Genomic DNA, 12,084 nt, shown 5'->3' with positions numbered 1-12,084 from the left:
CAGTTTTCCCTTCTTAAATCAAACTTGTGTTTAAAGAAAGCTATAAAGGTAAAGGGAACCTTGACCATTAGGTCCAGTCGTGGCCGACTCTGGGGTTGTGGTGCTCATCTCGCTTTATTGGCCGAGGGAGCTGGCGTACAGCTTCCGAGTCATGTGGCCAGCGTGACTAAGCCGCTTCTGGCGAACCAGTGGTACCTGTTTATCTACTTGCACTTTGACGTGCTTTCGAACTGCTAGGTTGGCAGGAGCAGGGACAGAGCAACAGGAGCTCACCCCATCACAGGAATTCGAACCGCTGACCTTCTGATCGGCAAGTCTTAGGCTCCGTGGTTTAACCCACAGCGCCACCCACGTCCAAAGAAAGCTATAATAGATGTCAAATAATAAGTTATGATAATAAATAAATCTCTTTTTTCTTGGATTTTATTTTCATTTTTTCATTTTCATTTCTCGGGGCTGGCTTCAAGCTTTCCTGTACTTCATCGTTGTCTTCTTTTCCAGCTTCTTATTTGACTGTCTCTGGAAGAGCTATGCCTAACCCCCAAAACTTTCCAGCCAGACCTCCCCCCAAACTAATCAGATTTTACTTTGCCAGCTTGTATTTGCCTATAACGATGAGCCAATAAATAAACATAGAATGTTTCTATCACATCCCAACTTTGCCCCCCCACGACGACAAATGTAAAAAGATTGACTCCTAATATACTGACAACTGTAAACTTCCTTGGGGATGGATATGTTTCTATGCTGATAGACTATGATTCTTGGTAGGGAGCCAACTATAGGTAGGCAACAGGTAAACATTGTACCCCTAGATCTCAGAGGTAACTGCCAATTGTTTGACCTCCTACAATTAACCATAAAAACATTGTGTCCCTGGATCGCAAAGGTAACTGCTGGCCTTTTGACCTCCCGCAGGTAACTGTATAAACATCATATCCCTGGCCCTCAGAGGTAGCTGCCAACCTATTGACCTCCTGTAGTTAATCATATAAACCTAACTGACCTTTTCAAACATTCCCATTTATAATTCTGTGTGCATTCTGACCAACCTTTCTTTCAACATTTTCCTGATTCTCCACACATTGATTTTAGCTGTACAAGCTAATCTTCAGAAAGGGACATTCAATGGAGTTAACATCATCACAACTGTGCTTACAACTTTGGGGCACTTCTTCAGTCCACAACTATCTATGTAGCATGCAACTTGCATAGGGGGCAGCCAGAAGCCTGCAACTATTGACCTTAGACCTAGTGGACAACTATTTCTGCTCATACTACTGCTTTATAAAGACAGAATGTTAACGCCGCATTTTGTCCCCTCTTGGCAATTCATAAGGATGTTCCCCAATCATCTTTTAACAACATCAGATTTTAAGTCTCTCTCATTTATTATTTGTCTCTGTAGACAGGTTCAAACTACTTGGAATACATTTTCCTCTTATTGTGAAAATGCTCAAACCATACTTTGCTACTATGATTCCATTACGATGAGCATTTTTGTTGTACATTAGTGCATTTGGGATGCTATTTCAGTGTACAGAGCTAGTTTAATATCCAAAATAAGTTAATGAAGCAGTGGAAGTTGTGATAAGCATTTAAGTACTATTTTTATTCAGTATTGTACTTGAACTTCAGTGATGGCTCATCTGTGTAAATAATTTCATCAACCTCCTGTGTTTGCCCATCCTTGAAGATTTTCTCATAAGGATGCTTAATGAAAAAATATATTGTGCTTTTGTCCTTGTCAGTGGTGTCAGAACACATAAGAGAGGCCCTGGTGGAGGGGCTAAATGGAACTGCTGATATAAATGAAGTCCCAGCAACATTTTGCCTGAACAACTAAGCCGGCTGCGCTGTTTTTATATTTACAATGAATGGTTGGGGAGGATATTTTCAAGTCCATTTGAAGGACATGTTTGTTTATGTTTATTTCCTGTTGAATCTCATTTTCTTTTACACACTCTTATAAAAATACTAGGAAAGCACTGACTTCTAATAGTCTCTAAAGCACAAACCTAGGCTTCATATATTTTAACAAGAGTTATCAGTGGTAGAATACATCAGTGGAGTTTTTTCACCCCTATGTTGACAGGATGGCAATACTATGAAGATGCTAGATAGTTTTCTTTTGAGAAGGGGAAGTACATTTTTTGCAGTCCACCCACATGAAAAGCTTGGAGGAGTTAGAAAATGCAGAGATGCAGTCCCCTTTGTGTTGAGCCTACCTTTTCAAAATACTGTGCAAAACTCCTGGAAATGCGGGGCGAGTAACATGGATCGCAGGAGGAAACTCCATTATACATCTTCCAAACCTCACCAACAATATGGCAACATTATTGATTTCATTCCATTTATGAGGCACTTCCTGTAAAATATCCCAAAATGTTTTAACGATAAAACCAGCAGCAAGTAAAAAAATTTATATAAAACAATTTCAAATGTAATACAGGTATGGATTTGGGGGGAAATCAGCACCCTTGGAGCTCTAGTTTAGAAAAAGATTGTGGGCATACAAAGGTATCCATATTTTCTGCTTCTCCTATTTCTTTTTCTTTGCTTTCATTACCATGATAAACACATGGAAAATGCTCTCTGAATCCTAAGTTTTAAAAGCCTGTCCTCAGTTGTTCTCTGAGATCTTCTGACCATTTAGAGCTCAAGAGTGTTCAATTTAGTTTGTTAGTTTGGGAGATATTGATGTTTTGAGCAAGAAATATAGCAGCAATTCTTGGAACTCTTATTTTGTGGTACCTTCAGTATTTATTTTTTATCATCGATATAAAAAGAACATGCTTTGCAATTTTTAGCTTTTTATTCTAATGTCTGGGTTGGGCTCATAATTTTAATACCTACACTGTATTAGTATGCCATCCTCATACCCCAACCAACCTCCATACCATCTCATATTATTCTTAACTGGAAGAAACCATTAACAATTTAGACAAAACCAAGAAATCACTCAGTATGTGAAGTAGCTACGTATTACGAAGAGCATTCACAGATAAAGAACTGCATAATAGTAGTTAATATTTATACTGTACTCCCCTTAAGTATTCAAAGAGCTACATATCCTTGCTCAGTATCCTTATCTCTAGAATATCCCAGTGTAATTCTCTCATTATTTTTGGAGACTGGAGTTTAGTGGAATCCCTAAGGCTACCCAGTGAGCTTTAACACTGAGTTTTGAATTGAGAACACCTCTTGCTCATAGCTTGTGTTCTTAACAACTGTACTCCACCAGGACAGTGCAATTTTTTTTTTAGTAATATGATTGATAAATATAAAGTATAAAGTTGTTCCCTCAAGATACACTGTCAGTTTGTATTCATGATGCTTCCCCATCTGATCATTTTCCTCAAAGATTTATTCTATCTTTAGTATGTCTATATCCATCCCAGAGAAGAATTGTTCAGTACTGTAAAGTGTACCAGGAGGCAGAGCTGCGTTTTCTCATTCTCTGTCAGATAGATTTCTCTACATTTTCTCAGATAAATCATAGAGCAGACCCTTAACTATTTTGGCACAGCATCTTCTTCCCTCCTGTAAAATATTGCTGGAGTTCTCGGTGACATCACCATCCATTTCAGAAGGAGCATGCAGATATTTCATGATCTATAAGTATCCTCCACTGAGCTGATGCAGCCTTCCTTGTAGGTAAACCTCAAGCATATATACAAGAACTCAGATGTGTAATTACCATTATAAATGACCTTTTCTCCCAGAGAAATATTGCATTGGCTGTTGCCAGCACTCACAAAACATACTAGGCAATACCTGCATGACTTGTGTGGTATGTGGTCTGCAGGTATACCTGTGGTTTACTGGGATAAATCTACAGGTTTAGTGTAACTGTGTGTAGAGCAGTCACAACAAAGCAATGGAGAGTCCTTTCTCATTTATTGTTATGGAGAAATTAAGTTGTCACCTTAAAATTAAGTTAATTAATTTTCTAATTGAGTAAACCATTGGTTGTCTCAGCCATAATCAAGCAAGCAAGCAACATGTTAGGCAAATCTTTTCCTGCAAAATGCTGTTCGGTGTTGCTTACTGTGATATTTGCTTTTTGAAAAAGCTGAAGTAGAAACTGCCTGGTGATTCACAGATATATTTACCGTATTTTTTGTTCTATAAGACTCACTTTTTCCCGCCTAAAAAGTAAGGGGAAATGTGTTTGCATCTTATGGAGCGAATGCAGGCTGCGCAGCTATCTCAGAAGCCAGAACAGCAAGAGGGATTGCTGCTTTCACTGTGCAGCGATCCCTCTTGCTGTTCTGGCTTCTGAGATTCAGAATATTTTTTTTTCTTGTTTTCCTCCTCCAAAAACTAGGTGCGCCTTGTGGTCTGGTTCATCTTATAGAGCGAAAAATACAGTAGGTCTGTTCTAAATTTATTGTTTAGAGCTTTGGCCCCAGAGCGCAAAGTTTTTGCCCTACGTAGTAAAAATTAAAATGGCTTACAAAATGAAGTAAAGCTATAGAATACAAACAAATTTATTTACCAATTAATCTCAATCAAATATTAAATAGTAACTATTAAACAATAAATATTAGAGTTGGGGGGAGGTACCATCTGCCTTGAAGGAGGCAATGCTGTGCCCCTTCCTTAAGAAGACCTCCTAGGACCCCGAAGTGTTAAACAACTATCATCAAGTATTTCCTTTTTTGGCAAGGTGGGGCTGCCTCTGGATATGGTTCAGAAACCTCTGCTGGTGCAGAATTCAATAGTCAGGTTCCTCACTAGAGCAATATAGTTTGAACATATAATGCCAATCTTGACCCAACTGCACTGGCTTCCAGTTGGTGTCTGCTGGTTTTGACTTATGAAGCCTTAAGCAGCTCAGGACTGCAATTCTTCAAGGATCACCTCTTCCCATATGAATGGACCCAGACCCTGTGATCATCATCTGAGGCTCTTTTTAATGTATCTCCTCTGTGAGAAGTCTGGAGGGTGGCAACACAAGAATGGGTCTTTTTTGCAGTCTGTGGAATGTTCTCGCCTGGGAGGCTTGCCTGGCCCCTTCATTACATATCTCTAGGCGTCGGGCGAAAACATTCATCTTCTACCATGCCTTTGGCCAATTAAACAATCTATGGCCTTTTGAACTTGTATGTGTGTGCGGGGGGGGGGGTGAGGGTTATTATTTTTGTTTGTTATTATGCTAAGTATTTTTGTGTTTACAATATAACTGCTCTGTGATCTTCAGATGAAGGACAGTATAAAAACCAAATAAATAAATAAATAAATACATAAATCAATATTTGTTCTGCAGGAAATCCCACTGAGCTCATTGGGGTCTAATTCTGGGTACTTGTGTTTAGGATTTCAGCTTTAACCCGCCATCATTTTAAAAAGCGAAAAAAATCAACAAACAAACAAACCTCACTTATCTACATTACAGGGAAATCATATTGATTTCACTGAAACTTCCTCTACCTTTAGGACTTGGAAGTTTATCAAAACACATTTGATGATGCTCATGAAGGTGCTTCAAATCTAATTTATTTATTTTATGAAAGATTCTTCAAATGTCATTTTAAGAACCGAGTTTGACATGCTTTGTTCTCAAACTTTAATTCATGCTGTGAATTTCCTAATGAGCTAAATTTCATACTGGCATCCAGCTGCGTCTGTCTAGTGTCAACAAAATAATTGTTCGGTAAAAGTGACTTGGATATTGCTTGTTGGCTGCTATTCAATGACAGAAATGTGCATATTCTTGTGCGAGTGCTTTGCAACCTGTTGTCGTCTTTTTGTTTAAATGGATTTGAGATCACAGGGTGGTCTGAGTTTCTGAAAAATGAATGATGATTAATTATTTCAGAAATGTTTTTAGTGAAATGAAAGAAGATTCACAACCTGCATGGGCCTGCTCTCATTCCTATTGTTTGTGAGTTATAAAATTACTTTGTTCTCCTAGAAGGAGAAGGAAGCTCAGCCAGCAACTGCTTCTAAGCAGCTTCAGTCACTATTCATTAGTGTAGGTGAGAATGCAGCCTTTGTGATTGTGATATCAAATAACGAGGAGGTGACGCTGATATAACAAATTGGTTTTGAGAGTAGGTTTCGATTCTACTATTAAGTTTAATAAACTTAATGGGTTTAACAAGATAGTGTTCATACATAAACTCAGCATGTATTGGAACATTCAGAAGATGTGTTCCTCTTGACAAACTCCACACCCATCATCTTAGGTCAAGTTATGAGGATTTCACTGCATAACCACCTTGAGGTGGTTATGTTCATTGGCTCTAGGTCATTTTAGATGTCTTCAAAAGGTCAACGATTCATACTTTTCTCTCTACCTTTGAAAAATGCAGGGGTATGTTAATGCAAAAGATTTTGATTGTTTCCAAACTTACCTTTCTTTCACAGCTAATGGATGGTTTCTGCCTCTCCAATTCAACTATGTGATCTAGAGGGAGCATCTAGCATGCTTACTTGTTCTCTAATGACTACTGGAATCCCATAATATATTTTGGGAAATCATTATGCTTTTCAGGACAGAAGACAGTGAACATCCCACTTACTGAAGTTCTGCATAGTTTGTTGCAGTGGAACTGGTTTGTTTCAGTGGAATTGATTATAACGTTGACTAATGCTCAGAACAAGAACCTACCTTAAACTACAAATTAGTTTATGAAATGTCTAAGTTTTCTTTAATAGTAAACATAAGGTATGATTTAAAAAACCCCCTATGAATTTATCATTTGTTAAATGTGTTTGTTTAATATGATTAAAAGGTGGGCATTTTTTCTTACTTTTGCAAAGTTGTCTTTAAAAATAAAATAAAACCCATTTTGCAAACTGCATTGGGCTAGCCACAAGATAAAATGTCCAATCTGGTCACCATTGAAGCCTCTGACAAGCTAAACGTTATAATCACCAACTTGAAGCTCAAGAGTGTATTCTGACTGCTCTGGTGCACATGCAACTTCTCTGTGAACAGTTCTGGTTGCCACATCGCAAAACGGATATTGTAGAGCTGGAAAAGGTGCAGAAAAGAGCAACTAAAATGAACAAGGGGCTGGACAAAACTCCCTATAATGAAAGCATACAACATCTTGGACTTGGGGAAGAGGTGGGAGGCTTGTTAGATGTGTATAACATTATTATTGACATGTCTGAAAAAGGTGGAGAAAGAGAAGTTCTCTCTCTCATAATGCCTGGGGTTATCCAATGAATCTGAAGAGTAGAAGATCTAGGACAGACAATGGGCAGTAGTTCTTCACACGGCGCATAGTTAAATAGTGGAATGTGCTATGTGCGGTTCTGCCCACCATCTTAAATGGCTTTAAAATGGGAATAAGAAAAATGATGGAGGACAACAAGGGTTATCAATTGAGAATAGTTATGATGGCTATTTGTTACCTTCAGACATCATGCCAGTATCATGAACGTGGTTTGAAGTCTGCTTGTTTCTTCAATCATAGATAAGGCTAACCACATTCTGCCTGCATTTAGACAAAACAGGTAACCAATGTAAGTTAAAAAGAGCTGCACCCAAAGAGGAGGGCAGAGGGCAGGAGCCCATGACTCATGTATGTAATGTCAACCCATAATTTAACATTACATAGGGGCTTGTGACTGGACCTCAATCAGCCTAGTTCAATCTGATATACTCTATGTGTGTTGCACCTGTCATATTTTATTTTTGTTTCATCCATCTCATTACACTTTTCTTCTTAAGGTGAAACAGTGTTGTGCTAGCTAATGAAAATAATGTGCTTTTCTAACATGTCACCGCATTTGGTAATATTTATGTTTTATGGTTTATTAGCTTCCCACTTCCAAATAATATGTTTCTTTTATCTCTTGCTTCCACAAAGCATGTGTGAGTTCGTACTCGGCATATGTTGGATAAAAAATTGCCTGTTTCTAAATGTAATTATTTATGATAAGCCTATAATAATCATTAAAAGGACTAAATGTATATTGCATATGCTATTGCTATAAGAATGTTTGTGTAATTTTTTTTCAACATTTCCTTTTGTGAATTATGTTCACAGGGTGCAGCTTTAATTCGAATGCTGGCTAATTTTATGGGTCACTCAGTGTTTCAGATGGGCCTACAAGTATGTAGAAAACATTCCTTCTTTTCTTGTGTGCTTGTGCTTGCATTTCTGCCATTGTGTTTTTGTTGCATATATTTCTGTTAGTTTTTGAAACTACAGCTGTTGTATTGCCGATATATATTTAAGACAAGCTTTAGCAGGAAAAAATAGATAGTGCAGTGTAAAACCTTGTGCCATTTAAGAAAATAAAGGTGCCTTCCGCCATTTTGTTAGATGGCGGCTGTTTTGAATCCATTTGTGGATCCATCATGAACTTGCACCTTTTTGAGAAATATTGCAACTTCACTGATATATATACATTTAAGTGATTTCAGAAGGAATGGGGTTAGATTTTTTAAGTACAAAAGCAATGAAAACTCAAGCTATATTTTTTAAAACCTATCATAATATTGTGAAGAAATAGTTCTCTCTCATCAAAACCCTTTTGCTTTTGATTAGCATGATTTCTTCATTGCCTTAATGATATTTCGGAAACTCATTTTGCGTTTAACAGTGAATTAATGGCCAGCACATCTGGATGAAATTTTGAATGGCGTGAATGTTAGCTTGTGCTTTGCCAAGGATAAAGTCTTTCCAAGAACAATTCCAAGTAAATTAAAGTTTCCAAAACAATTTAAAAGCAAACAAGCCAACGCAGAAAAACAATGCAACTCCCTTTATTCCATTGAAATCTGTTTAAGTAAATCATGTAACAGGCAGCTGTGATTGATGAATTATGTATGATGCAGTCTGTTACTTAGAGGTGTCCTTTAAAGTAAATTGATGTTCACCTGAAATACAATTATGCTAAAATGGAAGGAGCAATCAATCTTATCTGTTCTTAGTAAGCTTTTCAATCTGAAATTTAAATAAACTACATCTGGGATCAGGTCATATTTTAACATGGTAATTCTATCTTCAACCCTGTAGACTGGAAGGTAAAATAGAAAACAAAAGTTAAATAAGCATACCATCTGTACCATATAAAGATGTGTGTAATATGGCAATGACTGAAATAATATCAGAGTACTTTTTCTCCCCCCCATAAATTTGGCAGGATTTTGATTGGTGGTGTTTTGAAATAGAGTTTTGTTGAATTGCCTCCAAACATCTGGTTTTCTTGTTTCTATAATATGTATGCATATAAACCTTGCTTTTTAGGCTTGCTTGCCTCGGGGGAAGGGAACCCACCAGAAACTTGTGTGCAGGAACTTAAAAATGGTTAATATACCCATTCTAAACTAATCATGTTCACCTGCATTTTGGTTTTAGTATTGTTATGCTTGTCTGGATGTTCTTGTTGCTATTGATAATCCTGTTTTTACTGTTAAATTGGGAATATATGGCAGTTTATGGTTACATTTGAGTGTTGGTTGGATATTCCGTGTCTTTTTAATACACTGGAAGCCACCTTGAAAGACCTGGTGCTATAAATGTGCAAAAACATATTAAATAAATAAATGGAAATGATTACTTGAAGAAATAGAAGGTAGAAATAGACAGCTAGTATGGCTTTATAGCACTGGGGGACTGAGGTTCAAATGCTCCCTACCTACAAATCTCAGCAGGTAAACTTTTATGTCACTATGTCTCATTTTATGTCACTATGTCTCACCCTAACCCTAGTCCAACTGCTGCTGTGAGGATAATATGGTATAACCCATCAACATCATTTTCAAGTATTTGGAGGTTGTTGTAATTAATAACACCGTACTTTTCTGTGTATAAGACAAGGGTTTTTTTTATTTAAAAATTATGTTGGGGGTTGTCTTATACACGGATAGTGCATGGGGGGGGGGACGTGGGATTGGTTACTGCCAAGAGCAGGAGATTGTGAGTGGTGATTGGGCACGTTATTGGTGGCTGAGCCAAGGGCTGGTGTTGATTGGCTATCACTGAGGCAATTGGATGGGTGATTGCTGGCTTCTGTCGGCGAGGGGACAGACGATAGGTGGCTTTGGCGACGCATGCGAGTGGCAGCATAGGTCAGGCGGGTGAATGATTTTTGGCAATCCCCCCTACAAAAGCTCTACAACTCTGGGCCATCCCCCGCCCCCCCAAAGCTCAACAACTCTCAACAATCTGCCCCCATTTTCTAAATTTGGAGTCCCCCAAAACGGGGGGGGGTCTTATACACGGGGGCGTGTTATACACAAAAAAAATGGCAATTCCCATCATGCATTTTGTATGTTTTGCATTTCTATCCCACTTTTCTTGTACAGAGTTCTCCTCCTCCCCATTTTAGCCTTACAACAAACTTGTGAAGTTAAGCTAGTGGCTGAGCTTCATGACTGAGTGGGGATTTTAGCCCTGGTCACCTAGTTCCTAGTCCAGCATTCACCACTGCATTAAGCTGTCTCTGCAGTGTCTATTTCTAGTAGAAGTTTTAAAGGTAAGAAGGCAGCTGATGAGCGTGGGTGGGATGGGGAAATGGTTAGGATTCTTCTAAAGCCCTCCTTACATCACTGTAAATGGATGTCTATATCAAACCATTAGGGGAAAGTTTTCTCTGTCTGTCTCCTTGTAGACGGCCATTGACTGATGTGTGATGATTTCATTTAAAATAGTTTTGTTTGTGGTTATTCCTTACATGAACTGACATTGGTAGAGTTCAGTTTGGATAACGTGGCCTGTTTTTAAGAATGAAGTATCCTAGTAAAATATTGTGTGTGTGTGTGTGTGTATGTGTGTGTGTGTGTGTGAATAAACACATTTTTTAAAAGAAAAATCAGTTTCTGTTTTGAATATGTTGCGCTTTGGACATGGGTTGTAACTATAGTGTTGAAGATCAAATATACCTTAGTATGGCTTTGTTTAAAGAGGTATATGCTGTCATATCCAGCCCTAAGGGGATAGCTAGCTTAGAGTCCATTTGCATTTATCTTTTGCATGATTTGATTATTCTTAGACCAATGTGTATTTCTGTGAGTTTGCCTACATTACATTTCATTTGCCATTTGGCAGCTCATTGATCACACAGATCTGTATCCTTTTGAACTTCAGTTGCTGCTATATTTGTGTTCATCACTCACTTTGATTTAGTGCATCATCAGCAGTTTGCATTAGTTTACTGTGGGATCTCCTGTCTCTGTGATAAATTAACATCTTTTGTGGTTTTGGTTGTACTGTATACATCATGCCAAGGACCTTTTATCCACTCTACTAGACAGACACTTAAAGCTGAGAGGCCCTTTAAACGTTAGCCTAGCTGCCTGGGAAGTATTTTTAAGGAACGCCACCCAAGTTGCTGGGAAAATATGCAATTTATAAAACCACATGAGCTTATCGCATAAGTCTTTCTCACAGAACTGACCCACATATGCTTAGGACTTCCAAGATACTCGCCACACTCCCAGTTATGTGGTTGGGCTTACTTATTTGTTTATTCTCACACATTGCCTCAAGGTATCTTACAATACAGTGGTACCTCTGATTACGTACTTAATTCATTCCGGAGGTCCGTTCTTAACCTGAAACTGTTCTTAACCTGAAGCACCACTTTAGTTAATGGGGCCTCCCGCTGCTGCCGTGAGATTTCTGCTCTCATCCTGAAGCAAAGTTCTTAACCCGAGGTACTATTTCTGGGTTAGCAGAGTCTGTAACCTGAAGCGTATGTAACCTGAAGTGTATGTAACCTGAGGTACCACTGTACTTACAATTAATGAAACCCCTAAATAAAAGATAAAATCCATAAAAGCAGTAGGAAAACACTCACACCTAAACAGTAAAATACAATAGCAGGTAAAGCCAAAAATCAATAAAATCAACAGAGAATTTTCAAGTATTAAAAACAATTAGAGGCAGGAGGGATCACAGGATATACCTTAGCTGATGTTTGTAAAATGGTGAAGAGGATGCTAAGGATTGTTCATGGATACTCCTAGATCAGATTACAAGTGAAGATAGTTAGTTGTCATGATACCACCCAGTTCCTGTGTTCTAAAACAGCATAGGAAACATGCCACAGCACTAAGCTAAAATCCCCTGCCATCACCTTTTGGAATCTGACATCTTCATAAGAGTGAAACCA

At 38.2% G+C, this 12,084-nt stretch overlaps 1 protein-coding gene across 2 annotated transcripts in view; it reads left to right on the top strand.

The window, feature by feature from the left end:
* The window catches only part of TRHDE (thyrotropin releasing hormone degrading enzyme), a 199,110-nt gene that overhangs the window by 114,389 nt on the left and 72,637 nt on the right, over positions 1-12,084 (top strand). For both annotated transcript variants that reach the window (XM_083699066.1, XM_083699067.1), the window contains one exon: positions 8,010-8,075. In XM_083699066.1, the coding sequence (XP_083555192.1) occupies positions 8,010-8,075 (66 nt within the window). The remainder of the gene's footprint in view (positions 1-8,009; positions 8,076-12,084) is intronic.

The sequence above is a fragment of the Podarcis gaigeae genome, assembly GCF_964106915.1.
Source record: "Podarcis gaigeae genome assembly, chromosome: 10".
NCBI lineage: Eukaryota > Metazoa > Chordata > Lepidosauria > Squamata > Lacertidae > Podarcis > Podarcis gaigeae.
The sequence above is the reverse complement of the archived record's forward strand: the minus strand, read 5'-3'. Positions and strand labels throughout refer to the sequence as shown.